Here is a 23,861-nt window from a genome sequence, read left to right as displayed (position 1 = left end):
CAGATGTGAGTTGTAGTTTTTTTTATTATTATTATTACGTGGAACGGATGGATCTGTCCGTTTTGGCGCAGTTGTGCTGCAACCACACTTGATCCTGTATTACACATTTAAAGCAAACGAATGAAAATAAAAAATCCCTACTAGTTGAAAATTTTCAGCTTTTATCAATGAAAAAAATACTCGAAATAGCACCCCACATGCACACCACCGGTGTACTCTTTTTTGTTTACTTTCTTTTTTTTTTAAAGATGACTTTGCAGTTTTGTTCAAACCTTTTTTAGAATAAGAAATAAAATGTAGGCTAGCCTAAACTGACATCTACATTACATTTCACTATGACAGCAAAATTTCCATCTGTCTAATAATCTCTATCTGAGCGGTTATGTCTGACGGTCGAATATTAGGACTGCTCCTTTTTAAAATTTAAAGTTACATGTGCACAACCTAAATGTATTTTTTACACGTTTGAAATAACATGAACTCAGAGGAACATCAATCCCCTCTTAATGTGATAATTAGGTTAAAGAGTCGTGAGTATATCTTGAACATTTTAGTTTTGTGCATCAACAGGACCATGAATGGGGACTTTGCATTTGGAGAAAACTCTGTTTAGCTACTGTATGGCTGAGTATCACGAAACATCTTTGGATTTGTTACCATAATTCCTTGTAATACAAGGAAAAAAATCTTTTTAGATAATGTAAGTTACAATTTGTTCTTCTCAGAACAGTTTGAAAAACAAAAAAGGCCTTTGGTGCCCCCTGTTGTCTAATAGAGCCGTAATGCAACCAGGCTGAACACAAATGTTGGTTATATTTGTGACGTGTGAGTAAATGCAGCCTCCAGTATGGAAAGGATACTGAATGTTTGACTAATATGATGATAGATGAACTGGTGAACGAACAGGTAGATCAGTGGTAGCAATTTTACCAAATCTGAAACATGAACCAAAGAGAAATAAACCCCAAACCCCCACAGAACTTCAGTTGTTAAGCGTCTGATGTGTCAGATTTTGTGAGAAACATAAACATTGTTGTTATTGTGCTTTTCATGTCTTTGTGAACCTTATCACTGCATTTTGCAGCTTTGAATAAAATATTTATTTGCTTTCTGAATTTCCGTTTAACTTTTGAAGATGTGTTATGTGCTCATGATTTCATAAAATAAACAAACAAAATAAGTCATACATTCTATGTGGCACCATGCAAGCCACAGTAAATAGTTGATTTATGACAGGAAGTTATAGAAAAGGAAGAACATAGTGGATGCATGTCAACTTAAATAATTTATTCACATAATATGGTGATGTATTTGACTTATCTATCACTATCTGGAAGGCATGAATTAAATGGCTTATTAAAAACAGTGCGATCCATTTTGACTGTGAGATGTTTTCTACTTATTTGCTGGATAAAAGAACAGATTGAAATCTTTGAGCATATTCAAAATGTATGTAGTAATGTGACCTGATTTATATTTAAAACAGTGTGGAAGGACTCTGACAATTTCCACAAAATGAATGCTGTTTTCACAGCTTTTTGGACTGCAGCACTTTGTCTGGCATTCAATTTGTTTGAAAACGTTTTTAAAAATGTCTTCATTGACCTCAAAGTAAAACATTTTTTAGAAATATTTACAAGTTTATCAATTATAAAAGATATCCTATTTAGAAAAGTAAATGCATCCTGCTTGTTTCTTGAACTTGATTAGGGTTGAGTTTGGGCAAACTGATCATTTAGAAAGATCTCAAATTTCCCAATACATGTCAGGAAAAACATTAAGAACCAAACTTTACCCTTAAAACTTTTGATGAAATGTAGATAAGGCAAATAAAATCAAGTTCAAAGCCTTAAATCATCCCAATATTGCAATGGCCTCAATAGGAAAGACAGGGCAGACATTATGGTTCTTTATACATAACTCCTAACTCTGTGTAGGGTGAAAACCATGTGCTACTTATCCCCCGGCTAATACTTTACATATAGGCATGGTGGCGCCAAAAGCATAGTGTCAGGTGCTTCTTAGTGGCAGGAACTAGAGCTGATCCAAGCAAAAATGCTCCTCAAAGAAAATGCCTATAGAGCACATGTGACTTGAAACAGGACCAATAGTTCATCTTGCAACACAACAATGGTCTGAGGCAAACAGCCGTTTTAGTTTTTCATGTAGGTTGCAATCAAGAGCTGCCCCTTGAACGTTTTATGTTTTAAGATTTCCAGAGATAGGAGGAACTTTTTTTCCTGCTGTGAACAAAATTACATTTCTGCACTTCTGCATATCTGAAACTGAAAGTGTAACAAAGAAAACAGAACTTAAGTTACATAACATTAAAATCGCCTTTTACAGGCTCAGTTCTAAACATTTCTATTCATTTCAATGATGACTCTCATATCTGTTGATATCTTGAAAAGTCAAGTGAAAGTTATTTTTTAAACTGAATAATGACTGTCCATATTGTGTAATTAATACCATATGCTAAAACTTTCATTTGTACATCATCTTGAGGGGTGGAGCTTGCCAAGAAGCAAGAACGTTGATGCGAATTGAAACGAAAAGTCACATTGTGCGATATGAAACAGTAAAGTCATAAATATGAGACACAGGTGTCGTGTCTGTGTCATAAGTCTCATGTGGATCCAACTCTACTGAGTGAATGCATTTAGGAGATACACTTCCTATCACAGATAAATAACTTGGCACAACACCTGTCGACTTAATTTACATTAAATTTTCATATCGCACTGCATATTGAATAATTCAGTTATTCTGAGTAAGATTAGATCGTTTATCAGACAGGAAGGAAACATTTCTGAGGAAACGTTAACTGATGTAATTTTGATGAGCAGGTAATAATTCTTAAGGGTTTATGCAAGAAGGGGGATTTTACCATCCTTCTTCTACCAGTACGACATCTATTTATATATTTCTTTACCATTCTGAAAACTATGAATATGATTTTGTGCAGGAACGGTGCATTGATGGTTATCTCGGCTTGTCAAACTGAGGTCACGTGTAACTGCCACGAAGACATATAGTCCCGCCTCTTTGTTTTACACAGAAATAAACGCCGCCCTCTGAATGTCTCATAACAACAGCTGGCAGTTCATACAGACTGTAGGGAGCACTCAGAGCACGGACACTCGTCTACTGCCAAGCTTTGCAGAGTATTCACCGCCGCTTTGCCTGTAGCTTTCTCAGAAAAATACTCTCTTTCTCCCACTTTCACCCAGCTCACGGCGCATGCTCAGACTAACCGTCGGCGCATTTGCTTTATTCAGGAACTCAGAGGTGAGTACGGTAATGTCACTCGCGGCTGAACGCAGGGAAATCTTCACCTACAGTTTAAGGTTTATCTGTCTTTTTGTCCCTATAAGAGGCAGCTAACGCATTAGCTCTGTCCGGACTACTTCATGTCTGGCTGTCCTTCCCATCAGTGTCAAATAAAAGGAGCAGGGTTAGCGGACTGTTAGCTAGCCTTGCAGTTCGGCAAATAAGGAAACGTTGTTTGGAAACCGTGCGAACAAGGTGTTCTTTGCTGCTAGCTTGTGTTGAGGCTCCAACAGTGGCTAATCGTTTCATCGCTGAGTATTGTTATATAGCCACTACTTAACACAGAAGACATCCTGTTGAGACTGTGTACATTGTAACAACAGACGGCTTTTCACTGCAGACTAGACCCAAGGAAAAAATAAAAGCACTGTTCTGCAGTGTAGTTGTACCAGAGCCTCCTTCAGACCTCACTGGCCCCTTTGTCATCGTGAACCAAGATGTTTTGAATACATTAGCTAAAGAAAACAATCAATAAACTGACTGAATTGGGTATTCTTTCCGTTTTTTTTCTCCAAAGATGCCCATGCACATAGTTGAAGACCGACCGAGTCTCCTGTAAAGCTGCGCATTGATCATGTAATGGTCCGAGGCGGTGTTTTGTGGCCCAGTTGACAGTTCTTTTCCTCGGCATTTGAAGCTCATTTGCATTTGTGTTGTCACTGAGAGCGAGAAAGCTGATCTGCGCCCTTCCTTTCTGCTGATTTCCTAATCAGGGTAGAATGATAGAGTGTCAACAAGGGAGGAAAATCATAACAACAACAAAAACAACAACAACAATAGGCTTCTTTTTTAGTACTGGCTTGTTTGTTTGTGATCTGAGCAAGACTTTGTCATGATGTAGTAGTAAGACTTCTGTGTGTTAAACTGTGTTACAGGTTTTGATTTCTCATTTAATTGACTCCAATCATCTGACCCCTTCTTTGTCATGTAATCTATTGTATTTGCAGTTTGATGAAGCCATAGGAGACTACCTAATTGTGAGATGATGATGATTGAATCAGTAGGATCTATTATTTCTATAGATTGGGGCTTTGTTAATCCCATTTATTTTCTTTCATTAGTCTAAAAATGCTGACTGAATGCATATTAGTAACTAAGAGCCCTGGAATGCTTTGATATGAATTCAAGGAAATGTATTGTTTCCTCTTTCTGCAGACACTGAACGGTGAGAAAGATGACCACTTCATGGAGTGACAGACTGCAGAACTATGCAGACTTGCCTGCCAACATGGACGGCTTGACAATGAAAAAATACAGGAGGGAGCCCTACCACAGGTAAAAAAACACACATTTGGGCATAACTGAGACAACATCTAGCGGAGATGCACCCGGACTTTTTGACAGAGGTTGTATAACTGATTAAAGAGACACAAGCACGACTGTGGAAACATCAACAGCTTAAGCACCAGTTAACTTTTAAGAGATATAACAATCCCAAAGCAACTTCACACAACAAACTGAATCCAGACGGTCAGAAATGTTGGTCAGTCAGAGTAGCACAAAGATTATATTTAATTTTCTTTGACTCGTCAGAGATTGACAGTATTTATTGTACAACTCTCCTGGAACTATTGAAATGGTATTGCTGTATTGTAGTAAGATAAATTATAACAATACATTATAAGAAGAGTCGTCTTCATTCCCTCTGCGTTACGGCACCTCAAAAAATATGTTTAGGCAATTTCTCCATTTTGCTTGATTCACAAAAGAACAGTTGACAAGGCTACTCTGTTTAGCACATGTAGAAACCTGAGAAACCTGTTAAAAAGTGTTATCAATAATGCTTCGGTTCAGTCAGATTGGCTCTCTTCTTTCTTTTTTTTCTTTTTGAGACCAAAGTAATCGGCACAGAAATTTAGACATGTACAGAAGTTGCTCTTAAGACCAGTGTTTTGTAATAGAAATGTGTCCATATTTCCATTTTCTGCCCAGCCTCACTCATATTATGAGTTCAAAGCAGTGACTGAACACGAAGGAAAGTTTCTCCTCACAGACTTTAAAGAGAGAGACTTCTGGTATTTTGCAGTTGCTTTTATCTGTTTGATTGTGGTCCCGTATTCAGTAAGCTGCCGTTAAGGATTACAGAAATGCTACTTGGGGATGTCAGATTGCCAGATTTCTGAACCTGAATCAGTATTTAGAGAAGAGCAGAGATTTCTTGGGTGGGGTTTTCATTTTGGCTCCAGTGCGGTGTATTTTTCTCCGTCTGATGGCAAAATGTCAGCAGACTTTTGAGGCCCTTGTTGAAAAGCTTGTGGTTGCTTGTAGTTCATTTAAAGACAGTACATGTCTTTGACTCTTTAGCACTCTTTACGGCTGTTACCACTGTTAGACACCCTTGTTGCCTGCTGATGGGAAACACCCTGCAGTGAAACAGACTGATGTAAGGAGAAGTTCATTTGTTGGCATAGTAATAATATGTGTGTTGCTGTTTAATGATTAACTCTCAGTCATATGTACAATGGGTGTAGCTGTTCCCCCTTGCCTCTCTGTCATATAACATGCTCAGATGTTTTATGAAACCATTACTTATCAGTTAGGTCTGTGTGTTGTCAGGACAAAAGTCACTCAGCCCGTGACCTCCCCCTCCCCCTCCCCTTCCATTACATGCAATGCAAAGCAAAAGTACTAAGTTCCGAATAAGTTAGATGATCGTTCGTTTATCACACAGATGGACAAAGATCACTCCCGCAAAGCAGGAGCTCAGATGAAACAATGCATCCTGAGTATCACATGGCAGGAGGCCGACGACTCTGCCCGGCACAGATAAACTTTCTGTCACACAGAGTCCATTACTGTCTGCCTGAGATTAGAGGCTAACGGAAACAATCTGGCAGATTGTTTCTCAGTTGTGTCAGATGAAGTAAAGTTATTAAAGGATACTCTTGTAGGTGCGGTGTGGTCCATGTGAGTTATTTGAAGTAACACTGATGTCAGCAGGACCAAAGTCGAGCCTGACTACAGTAATCAAGACACCCCCCACCCAGTGTCAATATGGGCGGCTTAAGAGAGACGCAAGCTATCGTTTATGGCTGTACAGCCTTCCAGCCGAGGTTACATTTTAAATGTCAACAGCAAAATAAGAATAGGAAAGATCTAGATTTAATTCTTTCGCTGCTGAAATGTTGACAGCAATGTAGCACATATGCTCCGACTGTTCAGGCTTCAGTCTTCCTTGACGGCAACATTATGACATAATGATATTTAACAATCACCCGGATACATGTCAAATGACCAGAACTAAAACTTTACCTCTCAGTTGAAGGCATTTACATAATTTGGTATTTAAACAAAAAAAAATGTAAAGATTTCCTAAATTTAAGCAGTCATATTTTCATAGATACAGACAGAAATGACTATTAGCAAGTTTACTGTTTGTGTTTAATTATGTGAGTTAGACTACAAAAAAACACATTTCAGTGCCATGATTCTGAGTTTAGAAACCTTGGGTTTCATTTTATGTCGAGCAATTGGAGTTTGCTTCCACAATAAAATCTGTTTGATTCTGATAAACATAAGATGGGGGGGGATTGCCAGACCTGTTAGAAGTCAGACAATTCCTGCGTCAAGTTCGCCAAGAACTGCAAACAATTAATCGCTTAATCAAAAAAAATGACTGGCAGTTGCGAGCCAACTGCGGGTGTTTATAGTGAGTCTGACCTGAGTAATGTGAGCAGCTGTCGCTTGGGGCTCCGGCTTGCTTGATTCTACCTGACTTGTGATTGTTCTAGATGTCTTTGAGGGCCCACAAACATCGTGCCGCACAACAACAACTCCCACTGACAACACACAACAACAGAGAACGACGCGGAATGGCCACAATCATTTTTGCAACAAGTCAGAAAATTTCTGAATGGCAAGAAAGCAAAGAGAGAGGGAGGGGGGTATTGTTAGTGGACCAGAGCTGCTCTGTGCTGCTGGAGCAGATCAGACCAATGCAGAGTCAAAGTGGGATTTAATTTCACACAGAATGTATTGCCAGTCGTGTCCTGGACTCGGCTCCAAATGGGAACTTGTTCACTATGGATCTGCTGCCAGGTATTTCACAGCCCATTAACAGATTGGTCAAGCTGAGGAGGCAGTTGTCACAGATTGATGGAAAGATGTTTTTTGCATGTTGAATGTTATGAGGTTGTGTGTTAGAAAAACTTTCTCTTTGCTTTAGGCCACCAATTCTGGTTTCCCCTTTAGCTTTATTTCTGGCTTGGGTAAATATTGAATTGTGTGGAAATATTTCGAGGAACCCAGATAGAGTTTCAGCTCAGTCGTAACTGTTCGAGATAAGTTATGTAGTTCTGTGCCAGCAGGTACAGTTTAAGGTAGCAGTGATCGACTGGTGTTTCTGTGTCAGCCAGGCTGTGTGAACAGGAGCTATCTTCATTGAAATAAATGTAATTGAATGCTACTTTTTTTAATCCTACAGAGAAATGAGATTGTTGCAGTATATATCATTGACCATATCACAGACAGTCCCTCTTAAGACTCATTATCTTTGGCTGATAGGGTGGGCAGAAATGATCTGAAGCTGTTTTTCTATCGGCTCCTCTGGCTCCAGAGCAGTCCTCACCACAGGGCCAGCCCTCTTCATCAGTGTGTTCACCTCCTTTGAGTCACTGTCTCTGACACTGCTGCCTTAACAGATGGCTCCAAAGATGATATTTAGTTTCTATTGTTTCAGTTTGATCAGGATTGTTTGCAGCAATATGTTGCTTTTCTGTTTTTCTCTCTTTCTTCTTTGAAAAACTGCCCCTGGTGACAGAATAATGTGTTGAAAGAAAATCATTGTGGCACAAAAAGCAGATAAAAGACACATAAATTAGTGTTTTTTCTTAGGCAAAGACTCATTTTTAGAGAGGGTAGATTTTTGATATTTAGATATTGTCCAGAGTTGTTTTTGATATGAACATGTGAATGACAAGAGAACATGAAGAGGTCATTGTTTATGAACGTCAGCTTATGCGTTCTGCTACATGTGCTGCAAACGGTGTCGCTAACAGTGGAGTCAGAGTGGTTTTGCTGGACAAACTTAGTGATAACATTATGTCTTCATTGCCTCTAGGACCTTAGATTCTATTCCTGAGGATGCTAATACGTCTGCTTATGATTACATTGCAACTAAGATCCTTTCCTCAACTTTTATCCTCCAGAATCTTTGTCAACAGAAGCTTGGCAATGGAGAAGATTAAGTGCTTTGGCTTTGATATGGATTACACTTTAGCAGGTAAGTTGAATATTTATTTACTTATTACCAGTAGCAGAAACGGAGAGTTTGAAAAATAGAAAAAAAAGCTTGATATTTTTTATTTAAAGCCTTTTTTAATGTGAGATCTATCGTTTTTTTTAAGCTACTTCAAGAGACATTCTTTTTATTATTTGGTAGATCAAGCTAGGGTAAGGCGACTGATGCCAGTTGAAAAGTTATTTTTTGTGTATAGCTAAAAGTTATATAAATGAATCATGATGTAGATGTTAAAGCCCAAAGTGGGCTTTCTTTGTTACCTTGTTATCAACCCCTGAATTGCAGGTTGTTTGCCACAGTTTTATTCAGGTCAATGTCAGTGACGTATAGACCTTGGATCGACAGATCTAAAGCATAGCGCCCTAATTCTCAGTCCGTTGTACGTATTTTCTTTTTTTACTGACCGGTAACTGGGCCAAACATGTCCTGATATTTCATGCCGTTTTGCTCTGTGACTCCAGTCCAACTCCAGTTTTTGGTCTCTACACGTCTAAAAATAAATCTTCCCTGACTTTGAAATTCAGGTCACATTTGTTTGTTAAGTTCAGCAGTGGTGGCTCCCCTGAGAACAGGATTCACTGGTAATTCCTATGTGACTTTGACCCTTATTCCCATCCAGAGTGCATTTTACAGACGCTCAGCTGTTGACATGGCTCACTTTATTGGAACTCGTTACCAAGTGTTAATGTTTGCTAGAAACCTGGCTATCATCTGTCTTTGGATGGTTTTCCTGTTTCAACCACAGAGGTGCCTCATCACTCTCACAGAATGGTTGCTGCTTAAGAGCAGCACCCCAGATGCATGCGGGCTTTGTTTTAGGAGCAGTTCACATGTGCAACATGCCTGAACGTTGTCCTTTTAAAGGCAAAAAATTCACAGAGGACTAACTTTATTGGAAGATAAACTTGATGACTTTGTTTGATGCTGACAGAACCTAAACGGAGTAGGGAAATGCACAGAAAGGCTCTCTGGGTGTTGTACTAATTGTGTAAGGTATGGAGGAATAAATGGCATCTCTTATTGGTTCACATACAGTTAGCAGATTGGTGAACTGATGGTTAAACCAAAGCTGCTCACTATAAGCTGCTCACAAAAGCAAGTAAAATGTTTTCTTTGATGTTTCCTTTAAGTTAAAGTGATAAACACATTGCATTCCAGAAAGCTGTAATCTAGGGAGATATTTGACATGTCGTTGCCTCTGTTATTTTTGGCTGGCCTTAGTCGCACAGCCTCTAAATCAACCTTAAAAGAGCTGACTCTCAGATGTATGGGATCAACATCTGTCTGTCTTCATTACTATTATTACTTATTGCTGCTTGTTGGAAAGTTTTTATTGCACTTCCAGTAAAGTGGCTGTCATCAACTCTAGTAACATTATCTCTGCTGTCTGCTGTCGTCGATCATACAACAGAGGAGTGGACGTAATCTCAATGTAGATTACACCAAAATGCACTAAAGACGTTCACACCCAACTAAAACATACATTATTAAGTTTGCTTTTAGGACGGACTTGACTCAAACACCTCCACATACAAGTTATTGGTCTTTTAATTTGTTTTCTCACTCCGACACGCCACAGGTTCTTTATCTCTGATGGTAAAAAAAAGAATTCAAGCATGACGATGTACCTCCTGAAAGCAAATTTCTTTTCTAACCAGTCAGAGAAATATCTACAAATTTGTTATATTTTCATTTATTTCTAAGCTGTAGAGAGTGCAGCACGCACCCAAGAGTGAATAGAGTTAGATGTGATTATGAGAACAAAAACAAAAACAGATTTTCCTCTTTGTTTCACAATCTTTCTGTTCTAAATTGCATATAAAAGTAGCTGCACCTCAGCAGAATTGTGTCACATTGGCAGATTCAGCGCTGTGATTGCACGCCAGCTTAAATGTGTAAACCTTTATTCTGAAGTATCCTTTAAAAACTATGTAAGGATGAATAAAAATGAAGCTTAAAAACACATTACAAACACATTTTTGGATGTTGTTTGTCAAGAAGATGCAGAATAACCGTCCTGGCCCTCTGCAACTTGGTTACAGACCCTTCTTTAGCATTTAAGGAAAGAAATGTCTAGAAGTATACTTTGCTCAGCCTTCGCAGTCAATCACTCACATAATCTCCATCATAAGGACTGTAGAAAGTACAGAGTACTTTGTGTTCTGGTTAGACTTCATAATCTATTAAGATCAACATGATTTTGGGGCTTTTTCTAGATGATTGTTGTGGGTATTGTGATGATATGTCGCCATTATACATAAATAGAACGATACCTGTTGGCTGGTGAAGTGCGTAGTATTTCTGTGACATTCTTGCTAAGCAATTTGAACCCTTGTTTTACTACATAGCAGCATACTGTACCGTTTTTAAAGGCCGTGTTAGTGGATTTTATCTTTACCAGCTCACTGCTCAGTCATGATACCTTTGCACAGCATGGGGAAAGTAGAACTCAAATATTTGTCCAGTGCGATTTTTTTTTTTTTAGAGAGCAACTAACAAATATCTCACATTTTGTAATTTTCCGTGAGGCTTTGTAAACTAAATCAATATTGTAAAGAGGAACATTGCTTCATCTGTTCTTCTTCTCCTAAAGGGAACAAGTAATAGCCTGCAGAAAATGTCGCTCCAACACATCAAGTCCTTGGTTGCTTGAGAGATACAAACAGTTTTGCCCTAGTTTTCCAGCAGACTTTGGGCTGGACTGTTGCCCCTCGAGGCAGTGCTGAAGTTTTTTCATTTTTCTACAATGTAGTGTCATAAATCTATCACAAAGACCTACATTTGCACACTGGTGGCAACAGATTAATTAAGACACATATAGATTTCTATGCGACACGGTTCAGATAAAGTCGCCCTGTATGAGACGCTTGGATTTAGTGGTCTATTAGAAGAAGGGTGCATGTTGTTTGGCTTGTGTGTGAGGGGTGTAGGTTTCATGTGGTGACCTGGCCTATAAACTCTGCAGAGACATCACACTGCTCAACAATTGGAGCAGCGGGAGTATAATAATCTGGCAACAATCCCATCAGGGATAAAAAAAAAAAAGTAACATATTTCTGAAGCTAAAGTCATGTCTCACCATAGCTCTGAGAAGATGTGTTCGTGTGTGCATGTCTGTGATGACAGCATGAGAAATGTGAGAGGGGGACTTACAGCAAGGGAGCAAGGACCCTGATAAAGCAGAAATGCAAGAATGTCAAGGACACAACAAGCACCAATAATGCAATTTCCTGTCCCACACACACAAGCTGCAAACATGAGCTTTCATTCTGCTGGCGCAATCTTCTTGCATGCCTTCTTTACTTATTTCCTTCACAGTAAAGTAGCCTTACTATAATCTACCCACGAACATAGTGTTGCTTTAATGAAAAACAGCTCTGTAAATCACTCCGCAATCCATGGCTCAAGCCTCCAAGAATCTGAAGTAGTGAGTGGCATCTTGACTTACTTGTGAAAAGAATACACTGCAAACCTCTGGGTGTCATGTGACTGTGGGGAGCTTAAGGAGGGGCTTGTTTTTCAAGTTCCTGAAATGTAAAAAAGGGTCATTACGTAATAACGGCAGAGAAAAACAGGCTAAGTTGTATGTTATCACATCATAGTCTGTGTGAAACTAACTAGTTTAGTCTAATATTTTTTAGGTGTTGCACAGTGGTGTCTGAGGTGTGTAGCATGGATTTGACAACACAACTTTATCCTAGGATTCACCTTTCAGTCCTGGGCTGTTTTTTTTTTTTTTTTTTTGGTTTTTTTGGTATGCGAGGACCACACTAATGTCCAGGGAACAACATGTAATGACAGCCTATGTCTGAACTAAAGACAGAGAGTGATGATAGCAAAGGTGGCAGAGGGGAAACGGCTCTCAAAATAGGTTTCTTTGTAGCCCCTCAGATGTTCAAGAAGATTATGACAAGTAAGTGAAGAGGAGGGGGTAAGGGGATGTATGCTACTGCTCCGGGCAGAAAGCCCAAAGCCTCAGTGTGCTGGGAGAACTCAGCGGGGGGTGAACTGCGACAGCCTACGTGATTATAATGCAGAAACAGGCTTGTGCTTGCAGAGTAGGGGAGTCAACAAAAGGACAAAACTTCCCTGAACCAATGATTTTCATGTAACTCGGCCCATGCTCATAATGTGCATCTGTGCAAAATGTGTGTGCATTAACTTGACTGCAGAGTAGCCCACAGATGTTTTCCTGATTGACCTGCAGTGCAGTTCTCAAAGTTTACTGTCCCCTTAAGAACCATCAGCCTGTTTCTCCCCCTCCGGGGTCCTCCCAACACCCCACTGGGAGTATAGAAAGCAGGCAACAACACAAGTGCATTCTCTGTTTTGTATTTATAACATCTGACATATTCTTTTTCCAGTCTCAGATAGCATTTTAATCCTCTGCCAACCTTTTCTTAGCCTAGCATTAGTCTGTGTTTATATTTCCAGAGCGTGGGGTAAATATAAAGCCATGGCGGTGACAGGGTGGGGGCTCTGCAGGGCTCATTAGAGCTGCTGATGAAAATAGAGTGATTTTTCATTTTCACACCCGATCCCCTTTCTTTGTGGATTTACATGCCGTACATCAAGTTCCATGCTAGTATCACAAAGGGTGGCAGTGGGGGTGGGGGTGGAAAGGTCTGGTAAGGAGGGAGAATAATGTTGTGGAAATACTGACACAAGACACAGTCTCAAGTGGATTACAGATAGTCTTGGAAAAGTCACATTTAGATGTTGCACAACCTGAGTGACCTCAACAAAGTCAATGTCACCTTCGGGTGGTATTTGCAGTGGAATCACCAGCAGGACATGTTTCACAAGTGCATATGTATGCATGGTTTACATAAATGTTCACGCCTGCCTCATGCTCTCCAGCTCTATGGCAGATAACTGGATCATTTTCAAAATACCAGAGCCTGAAGACAAGATTGTTATTGTAATTGTGGTTTCCTTGTTATTTAAGTTGATCATTCTTGTTTGTTCATAAAATAATGAATAATATTGACATTTCTAGGACGAAACATTAGTACCATCAATTATTTGTATACTCAAGTTTACAATTTACAATAAATAAAACCAGCTTTTTGTTTAAATTTTTACTGATATCAAGAAAAAAGCAGGAAATTCTCTCATTTTAGAGAATGCACCCTATATATATACGTACATAATATTAGCATAGTTTTACTTTTGGCAGTAGATTAGACACAGATCTGCTCAGGTCTGTTTCCTCATGTAATATCATTAAGGACATTATTTAACAAAGTTCAAATGTTTGTGTCTCATTTCTAGTGTATAAGTCACCTGAGTACGAGTCATTAGGCTTTGAGCTGACGGTTGAACGGCTGGTCTCCATTGGTTACCCCCAAGAACTGCTCAGCTTCGTCTACGATCCGTCGTTTCCCACCAGGTCAGACCCAATCACACTGCACGGACGTCAGGTTAACGCCCGACTGCTGCTTCTGTTGCCTTGTCTCTTACCATTTAGGAGCCTTGAACTTTATAACCTCCTTTTAACCCTTTTGGTTGGTGTTTTAAGGAGAGCTGAAGAACAGGATAAAAAAGCCCAACACCTGTTGATTGATTGTTCAGTTCCACTGTAGATTTATTTGGTAGCTACAAAGGTAATAACTGTAAGAACAGTCCAACTGATAACATTTAAAGAGCCAGACCTTTGTTCATAGATGGCAACTAAAGAAGATTAGTTTAATTCTATGTTCAAGCCTTTTTAAAATATTTCTTTTCTTCTGCTTTCAGGGGCCTTGTGTTTGATACTATGTACGGAAACCTCCTGAAGGTTGATGCTTATGGTAATATCCTGGTCTGTGTCCATGGATTTAACTTCCTTAGAGGGTGAGCGTTTTGTAGCATTCTCCCTTTGCAGTACATGTTTCAGTGCAGAAAAGTGTGCACGAGGAAGATGGAGAAATATGAATTTTTGCCTGTGTTTTGCAGCCCTGAAATCCGTGAACGGTACCCGAACAAGTTCATCCAGAGGGATGATACAGAGCGTTTTTATATCCTTAACACACTCTTCAACCTGCCAGGTAAGGTCTGTGAACGTAAAGGAGGAGACGGGGGGACTGTCCTAAAGCAATTACACCAGGAAAGGCTTTAACACTATCCATAATTTTATTGAGCCATTGTGTGGCTGATATAATGTCCTCTGGTTTTCTTCAGAAACCTACCTCTTTGCTTGCCTAGTGGATTTCTTCTCCAACTGTGACAGATATACAAGGTGAGGAAGCTTTTGTTACGTTCTGTATCATGCAACAACAAGTTTCTGAGCGCCGCATGATGACACAAAGACAGTTGCAAGCCACACAGGGGCCGAGAGCAAGCCCGAAAGCATGGGAGGGTCCAGGTGTTTCAACTGCTAATCTCAGCTAATTCTTTTAAAATGTTAATCAAATGGGACTTCAGTCAGCAAACGCCTCTTTTCTATTACAGTTTTTATAGTAGATGTAAAAAAAAAAAGCATGGATTTTTCTGCCAATTGAGCTAGCAACGGAAAACATTTTTTACTAACTATTCACAGAGATTAAAATCCTGATTTAACATGATAATCTTCTAAATGCTACTTTAAAGAGGTTAAATTGCCTGTAATTTTTAGTTTTTTTTTTTCATTTTTTTTTTTTTTTTGAGAATGTGACCTGGAATGGCTGCATGTCCTTTGTCCTCTGAAACCTGGTTGTTGGTCTTTTAGGGGGAGAATGCTTTCCTGTTTGGCTGGGGACCCTCCAACAAGGGAAGGCTATCCCATTTAAAAGCAAACAAAAAACAAATGTCACGTTTTTGATAACCGTCTGTAAAGATATGGCCTGCCCGACGGCTGTGTACGTGTGTGTCTTTGCTCTGTTTCTCTAGCTGTGAAACTGGCTTCAAAGATGGTGACCTCTTCATGTCCTATAAGAGCATGTTTCAGGACGTCCGGGATGCCGTCGACTGGGTCCACTTCAAGGTGAAACGCACGCAGTGCAGTGTTTACAGATGTGCATGCGGGTGATACATATACCTCTAATTTTTCAGTGATTAGTCTAACTTTTGTGTTTAACATTGCAGGGAACGTTGAAGGTGAAGACTGTTGAGAACCTGGAGAAGTACGTAGTGAAAGATGTAAGTGTACTGTGGCAGAGAACACACACACACACACACAGTGTCTCTTGTTCTTTGTAAACAAGCTGTTTTGTTAAAGATGCTTAGAGCTTTTCTGCTTCTCTGTTCCCATCAGGGGAAGCTACCTCTTCTCCTCAGCCGAATGAATGAGGTAGCCAAAGTTTTCTTGGCTACTAACAGCGACTACAAATACACGGATGTGAGTATTAATCTGCAGTTTACTGTTTAAAGGAGAATGCTAATGAGGGTAATTAGAAATAAAAGTGGCATGTTGATAAATTCATGAGTAAGTTTCTTTTATTTATATATATATATATATATATATATATATATATATATATATATATGTGTGTGTGTGTGTACATGTCTTATTTAGATTAAAATAATGTTACAATGTTGCCGTTGACTTGACTTTGAGTCTTTGTGTGGCTCACTTACAGAAAATAATGACTTACCTGTTCGACTTCCCCCATGGCCCAAAGGTAAAATCAGATTTTCTGACTAAGCAGGTAAAATCTGAAAGTCAATTCATATTCTCGTAAGTGTTTGTGTAACGGCTTGTGCTTGCATGTATTTACACCCTCCACAGCCCGGTACCTCCCACCGGCCCTGGCAGTCCTACTTTGACTTGATCCTGGTGGATGCCCGGAAACCGCTGTTCTTCGGCGAGGGTACGGTGCTCAGACAAGTCGACACGGTGAGCAGACACAGAGCCCGCAGACAAGACAGGGAGGACTTTGCTAATAGCTACACTGCTTTTGAACGCTGGCTAATGGAGCTGAACATGCTGTGGCTCACAGTCCCTGCTGTATTTTCCACTCAGATTTAGGACTGTTAGAATTTGTGAGAGAAAGATGTTTTTCTGTATATCCAATCCAATCCTCTTTATTCATATAGCTTTTTATTTTTATTTAATTGTGAGGTGAAATGGTATATAAGAGGCCGATAAAGAATTTTGGACATCATGGTCACTCATAAGTGACCCAAGTGTCACTTCTGTTCATGAAACATACAATCTAGATGTTTAATTTCCATTATTTGCCTATTCCCTTCTAATCCAATCAGACTACAGGACGACTAAAGATAGGAACCTACACAGGACCTCTACAGCATGGAATCGTGTACTCTGGAGGTGAGACTTGTCGTTATCCAAGTTATTCCTTCTCTGACTTAGTTTCTATTTTTCTTTCATTCTTGCAGTTGAGAAAATGCAGAATGTGTCACTGATACCATGTTATCCCCCTTAAGGTTCCTCAGACATTGTGTGCGACTTGCTTGGGGCCAAAGGGAAGGACATAGTGTACATCGGGGACCATATCTTTGGAGATATCCTCAAGTCCAAGAAACGTCAAGGCTGGAGAACGTTCCTGGTTATACCCGAGTTGGCCCAGGAGCTGCACGTTTGGACCGACAAGAGCTGTGAGTGTGGAGGAGAACACGCAGAGACACACGTGGAAATTCTAGTGTCTTTCTGCAGCATTATGAGTGAACTGCACAGGGCAGAAAGTTCTGGTCAGGTGCCAGGACCTGTGTTTGGGTCTGACATCACATTACAGGGTTGTTTGGTTACACTGGACAGTGCGTGATACATCAAGTCCTTTTAGCCGATCATATCAAAGTCACTGTCAGAGCAGCTTCACTTCTGCTAGATTTCCACGTAAGGTTGATGAGTCTCGCTGTTTTACAGTGGGATGCCATGAATGAGAGAAAGATTAAGAAAAGTGATTGAGTTGCATGACATAAAAGATTGTTGTGAAGTAAATAAGTTTGCATTTAAATGCTGCGTGACCTGAAAGCAGAGAAATATACAAGTGAGTTGCCATGAATGCCATGAGTGATTTCTATTAGATTAATTGTGCACTCCTCGTGTCCACAAACATATTGGTTGGAGTCTGGCGGGTTGGCAACAACAAGTTAGTTGAATAAAAAATACAGTAAAGACAGAGAGTTTGAATTTGATTTGATTTGATTTTTTTTTCCTTGTGTGTTTTCCAGCATTATTCGAGGAACTGCAAGGCCTGGATGTTTTCTTGGCAGAACTTTACAAGTAAGAACTGCAACCTTTAGTCGCTTTTAGCCCCCCCCATAACTTCACCATATCCCATTTTCTCCACACTGTCTCCTGCACCAACTTTGCTGCACTTTGCTCTCTGCAGCAACAGCGTCTGTTTGACGGCATGTGAGCATAATTTTGAGAGAGAACAACGAGGTCAATAGGGTAAAGTCTGGAGGGTCGGCTCAGGCAGGCCGTCAGATAACCAGGTTCACTGACAGTATTTATAGCCTGGCATGACTTGCTGTTGCACCACCTCTTTGACATATTACCGTTCAGCAAACTGATATCAGTATCCGTCCCTCCCCCCCACACTCCCTTCCTCATCGTCTTTCTCTACGACTCTCCTCAGACATCTGGACAGCAGCAGTAATGAGAGGCCAGACATCAGCACTATCCAGAGAAGAGTCAAGGTACGTTTCTATGACAACAGGAGGCCTGTCCACATGCTTTTAACAGTAGCTATTGGACATGTCCCTACAATACAGCATGTTTGATACCTTTTTACGGTGTGTACTTCAGTCTAATCATTAACAGTGAGTCACTTCATCAAAGAGCTCATTCATCTTTTTAGTTGGACCGTATTCAGCCTTTGTTCCCTATCGACTGGTTAAAAAGTTGTTCATTTAAGGATATGAGTGAGCAAACACAACTCAGCCTGGAAACCACCAGGGTGTACATCAGTGCTATGTCTTGGGACCACTTCTTTTCATTCCATTTTTAATGATCTTGATCGAAATGTATCTTATGCCAAATTCTATTGTTACACCGATGATATGGTCATGTACTGTGCTGCATCTACAAGTAATCAGGCTGTCAGCCTCAACAAGCTTTTACTCCTGTTCAGCAAAGCTCATTATGTTCTCAAAAGCAAGCTCAAAGCTCTTGAATCTTCTGCCTGTCATCACTATTCAGGTCTACACGATTGAGTCAGTATCCCAGTGCATTCACCGTCAGCAGTTGGTAAAAAAAAATAACTGAAGTTAACAGCTTTTTTCTTCATGATCAAGTCTTGTCTTTCTTTTAAAAATCTAAAAAAGAGACTAGTTGCCACCACTTTCATGTCTTTGTTGGATCACAGGGATATTATTGGCATGCATGCTGCTCTGCAACGCTTATATATGTAGGATACAGTCTCCTATGGAGCACTAAGGCACATCACAAACATTGTCTTCTCACTTATACAGCTATTCCTGGTCTAGTCCCAGCTTATCTACAAACCTACAGCAGTCAGTAAGGTTTTGAAAGTTATTATCTTTACTTCTAAAGAATCCAATGTCAGACATTCCCATGACCCTAAACATAAGGAGTCTGTATCACTAAATGAATGTAGCCAAACCTTAAACATATTAAAGGCACATTTGTCTGGTTGTAAATGCTATAATTGACCATTTTAGCCTATTTGGCCTAAAATTGTCGTTTTGATCAAACTGTTCTTAAACTTTGGTTTCTTATTATGCTTTAAATTTATTATTCTTTTAGCTCCTTTTCATTTTCTGTGCTCTGTGTGTGTTGTGTTATTCCCTCTGACCGAAGCTGCTGTCTTTCTTTGCAACGTGTGGATGATATTTTAAATCTCTCTTTTTTTTTTTAAAGAAAGGGTTTAATCGAAAGAATGATTGATGAATCTGTCTTTGTTTCACAACGTCTTCTCTGTGTGTACCTTCAGAAAGTGACACATGACATGGACATGTGCTACGGCATGATGGGCAGCCTTTTCCGCAGTGGCTCCAGACAGACACTGTTTGCCTCCCAGGTGATGCGTTACGCCGACCTGTATGCCGCCTCCTTCATCAACCTGCTGTATTACCCCTTCAGCTACCTCTTCAGAGCTGCACACGTACTGGTGAGTATCAGAATATCAAGTGAGGGAGGGATGCCATGCTAAAACTTAACTGATACAGATGCCAAAGTATCTTCTCTTAATAGTTAGATTAAAACATTGATTTGTCAGTACACATTTTCTCTTTATTGCTCGGTCTAATTCTAAGAACTTAAAATAAATAGATAAATCGCCAGGAAATATGGCTGTAGAGACAAAGTGTCTCTTTCTCCATGTCTTACTGTCATCATCGCAAAAATACTTTTAGTATTTAATTAAAGGAGTGAAATCGGACTCTGCAGCAACAATCTGAAAGGAAGTAGGGCTGCCACAAACGATTATTATAATAGACGACTAATCACCAAATTTTTTTTCTTTTTCTTTCGATTAGTCGACTAATCGGATCATACGTATATATTTAGTATAAAACATACAGCTTATCACACCAGGATGCAGCTGCTCCAATATAACCATCATTATCTTTCAGCTTGGAGTGTTTAAGGTATATGCTAACTTAAAAAAAGACAATTAATATCATAGTTCATTAATCCTTTAATGAAATATGTAGCTTGTTGCAACAAACAATTATTTAACTGTGTAGCAAACACACAAAAACAAATACTTAAGGTTTTTTTTTTAGGTTTTTCTGTCCTTCATTTGTCTCCGGCATCAAACACAGCTGCATTTAAATCAAATGAGGCAGGCACCTCAAACTAAGGAATTATTCACAAAAGGTTTTTGTCTCACTGACTCAAAAACATGTTCAGTATGGACTCAGTCAGGACATTTGCTTGCTGAGGTGTGCATGTAGCTAGCTTTGTAACAAAGCCGTCCATGGAAGATGAACGTACTTTTTTAGCACTGAAACATAACGTTAGAAAACATTAGCGTTCCTATTCAATCACATCAGTGTTATAACGTTACAGAAAACACATGAAATATGTGTGCTAAGGCTAATTAATCAAATCGTCATCGCTAATGTTAATGTTTACAGCTATCAATATGAGTAAGTAGCAAGTTAACTCTCTGTTTACGCTAATTTTAGCAGCTAACTAGACAGTTAGCTAACCAAGTTGTGCAGTTGTTTTATTTTAATAATAGCCAAAGATGTTCAGTGTTTTGTCAGCTTTGCTCTGAAGCATCCTGTTGCTTAAACACTGTATTTTACATTAAGGACAAACTCTTTTAGTAAGTCTGGAAGCAGTTGCAAACACATTGTTTTTCTTTTTCTTCTCCAGATGCCCCACGAATCAACGGTCGAACACGCCCACGTAGACGTAGACACAGAGTCGCCACTGGCGACACGCAACCGCACGCACTGCAGCGACTGTAAGGACCTGGAGTGCAAACGCAACCAGCTTACCCGCTCCTTCAGTGAGATCAAACCTCCCAACTTGTTCCCCCAGACTCCCCAGGAAATCACTCACTGCCATGATGAGGATGATGATGAGGAGGAAGAAGAAGAGTAATAAGCTCGATCTGCGGAGATGAGCCGTGTTCCTGTCGCCTTGTGTTTCCCAGTAGAGTCAGATAGTGATCTCTCTGAAAGCGAGGCAGGGAAGAAAAACTTCTCCAGTGTGTGTCTGTGTGTACTTATGAAATAAATTATATATTTACTGTAAATATCAATAGTGTACACACACACACACATACAAACGCACACACACACACATACTGGAGATTTCTGAGGAAGTACAACGGACCATTTTCAGTGGCGACCTCACAGCTGTCAGAAGACTGCATGCATGCTCGGTCCTTAGACTCATCAAACACTAAATTTCCATTTCTTTTATAAGTTTAGGACCTTCTGATGCGTTGAAGTGGTTGTACTCCTAGTTACACATTAATCCATCGGAAACGGTCACTATACTGTAATTTTAACTGTAAAATGGGCTAACAGAAAATGCACAGCAAAAATCAAATGAAAGCACTCTTCTGTGTCAGGGCTGAGAAAGATTCATATTTTTTAAGCTACGAGGGAACAATATTCAGTTTTTCATCTGGTCTGCTTGTTTTCTACACATAGCGTTGTAACTTGTATGTGAGGGTGTGGGTTCATCTGCCAAAGTGGCCTCATTCAGACTGTAGCGTCCCGCGTGACAGTGAGGATCTGTTGTATTACAAACAAAGTGACACACAGGAGCTCTGAAGCACAAGCTGGTGTTAAACCGATCAATATGCATTTTATTTTTATTTTGTTGGACGTTTGGTCAGGATACACGTTGTGGTACATGACTGAGGTGGCTTAGCTCATATTTTGTAACCAAGCAACAGTGAGGACAGAGTACTGCAGCTGCATTTTGTCTTTTAGTCTCTGTGACAACCCTAACGTACAGCAATGTTCCTGTAAATAGCTCTGAGGCAGATAGATGGCTTTGCTTTGTTGAGAGTTCACGGTTTGACGGCACACGCGGGCTGTCCAGCAGTATTTTTCAGCCTGAATTTGGTCATTTTGAAAGACTAAACATGAGTATTGCATCTGATCATCGGTGTCGGTGGTGATGGGAGGGTCAGTACAAGCCCAATTTTCTCAGTTTTAACAAAAGATGTGAACTTTTTTTTTTTTCAAGTGTATTATAAGAGCATGAAGGTGCAAAGACATCAAGCTGTTTAGTGCAAAACTCATTTCAGGAGGTCTAATTGTCTCCAGCTTGCTGTTTATGTCCTTGATTTTGAGATGTTTTGGATCTGTGACTGATGCAGAGTCATCAGCATCATCCACGAGAGGAAACATGCTGAGTGTGCACAGTATTCTTCTGTTTGCCTTCTAACACTGTGAAGCAGTCACTTCATTATAGTGTAAGTTCAGACTGTGTTTAGTAGAATTTAAACCCCCCGAAAACATTTTTCAGCTTCTTTATACCTATAGAATAAAATAGATGTTTCAGTGTGTAAGATTTAGGTGGATTAAACAGGCAGAAATACAGCATGATCTTTTACAACTTCATCAACATTAGTGTAGAATTTTGTAAGAATAACAACTGTTACCTTGAAACAGCGACGGTCCTCTTCCTCACACTCCATTTTATCGCAGCAGCCTGAAACAGAAAGTTTCAGCTGGTTGCAGTCTGCAGTTGCGCCACTAGATGTCACCAAATCTTACACTCTGAACTCCTGATATTTATAAATAAAAAGAAGCATCTTAGTAAAAATTATACATAGATAAATAGATTTTTAAACCTTGATTATTAACAATTCCGCCGAGTGCATTATTGCTCGTGCTGAAAATGCATATTTTCAGTTTAATTAAGGGAAAGAAAGATAGTTTAACTATCAGTATTAGTCCAAACGTCGAAGGGAACGCCTGAACTTCTTTTTCCTTTTCTAACATCTGCTGTGTCTTCACCTTTGTGTCGACATTTTGTATCATTACCAGTTAATGTCGGATCGGCCTGACGATTTTGGCCACAAAAGGGAAGGAACATGCTGTCTGCCTTTTACATAACTTTTTGTTTGGCTTGATGTGGAGTGGAGAGAAGTGAATGTGTTCAACTGTGGCTTTATGAGACGAGTCATTGGTTAGAACTTGTTGGATATTGAAAAATATATGGCTAATGTTTTTTACATTTGTATTCTCTTTTGATCTTTTTCTTTTCTTTAACGTAGAAGAGCTGGAGATGCTACACAAGGCAGCTGCATTGCTAGTTAGTTATAGTTGACTGCATCGTTTGCATGCACAGATTATGACATCCATTCTGCCATGACGGTTATGGTGGCGTCGGTTTTACTTCTGCCTGGTTTTCATCATTTTAAGATAATTTTTTTTTTTTTACATTTTTCTTTGTAGTTGACAGAAAAATAACTGTAAACCTGTGCAAAATAAAGAATCTTAAAGTGAAGGGAAATGTGAATGGCATGTTAAGTACCATAACTCATATTGTGATCAACACCATGGGGTTCTTATTTTTCTAACCAAGTGTTTTTAAATGGTCTTGGTTCACAGAACTGTAAATAGACCTTTCCATTTCCTTTTCTTATCTTTTTTTTTTTTTTAAGTATGATTTTTTTTTTGTTAATTTTTATACAGTAACACAGAAGTCTGTCATGCAGACTTTACCAACTAAAGCCTGGCGAACAGGTTTTAGTGCTTTAGGTTTTTATTCATTGCTGTGATGTCCAGAATGCATTTGCATTAACAGGCTCAAAAAAACGGCCACCTTTCATTTTCTAAACTCTCTAAAAGTGATCTTTTGTGTTTTTATGCATATCGATATATGTTCCTCTGGGCAGTGTTTTGTTTATTTGTTTCCAGAAATGATCCTCCATACATTGAGGTAAATTCCATGAAAATCTAGAATAAAGATAGTTTGTAATATTTT

General features: G+C 39.4%; 1 protein-coding gene across 3 annotated transcripts; it reads left to right on the top strand.

Moving 5' to 3' along the window:
- Positions 1-3,080: 3,080 nt before the first annotated feature.
- Positions 3,081-23,857, top strand: nt5c2b (5'-nucleotidase, cytosolic IIb). Of its 3 annotated transcripts, XM_072384357.1 has the most exons (18): positions 3,081-3,288; positions 4,486-4,605; positions 8,478-8,551; positions 13,844-13,961; positions 14,309-14,404; positions 14,507-14,598; positions 14,732-14,789; positions 15,419-15,512; positions 15,614-15,667; positions 15,783-15,866; positions 16,108-16,149; positions 16,257-16,364; positions 16,733-16,799; positions 16,916-17,086; positions 17,663-17,714; positions 18,073-18,133; positions 19,390-19,566; positions 20,781-23,857. In XM_072384357.1, the coding sequence occupies exons 2-18, from the start codon at positions 4,505-4,507 to the stop codon at positions 21,009-21,011; spliced, it is 1,680 nt and encodes a 559-aa protein (XP_072240458.1). In that variant the 5' UTR covers positions 3,081-3,288; positions 4,486-4,504; the 3' UTR covers positions 21,012-23,857. The 3 variants fall into 3 exon arrangements, with proteins under 3 accessions (XP_072240458.1, XP_072240457.1, XP_072240459.1); XM_072384356.1 differs by lacking the exons at positions 3,081-3,288; positions 4,486-4,605 and adding an exon at positions 7,286-7,368; XM_072384358.1 differs by lacking the exons at positions 3,081-3,288; positions 4,486-4,605; positions 8,478-8,551 and adding an exon at positions 14,091-14,175 and having other exon boundaries at positions 13,882-13,961.
- Positions 23,858-23,861: the final 4 nt, after the last annotated feature.

This window comes from Leuresthes tenuis, unplaced genomic scaffold (assembly GCF_036924035.1).
Source record: "Leuresthes tenuis unplaced genomic scaffold, fLeuTen1.0.hap1 SCAF_4, whole genome shotgun sequence".
Taxonomy (NCBI): Eukaryota; Metazoa; Chordata; class Actinopteri; order Atheriniformes; family Atherinopsidae; genus Leuresthes; species Leuresthes tenuis.
Note: the sequence above shows the minus strand (reverse complement) of the source record. Positions and strands in the feature narration are given on the sequence as shown.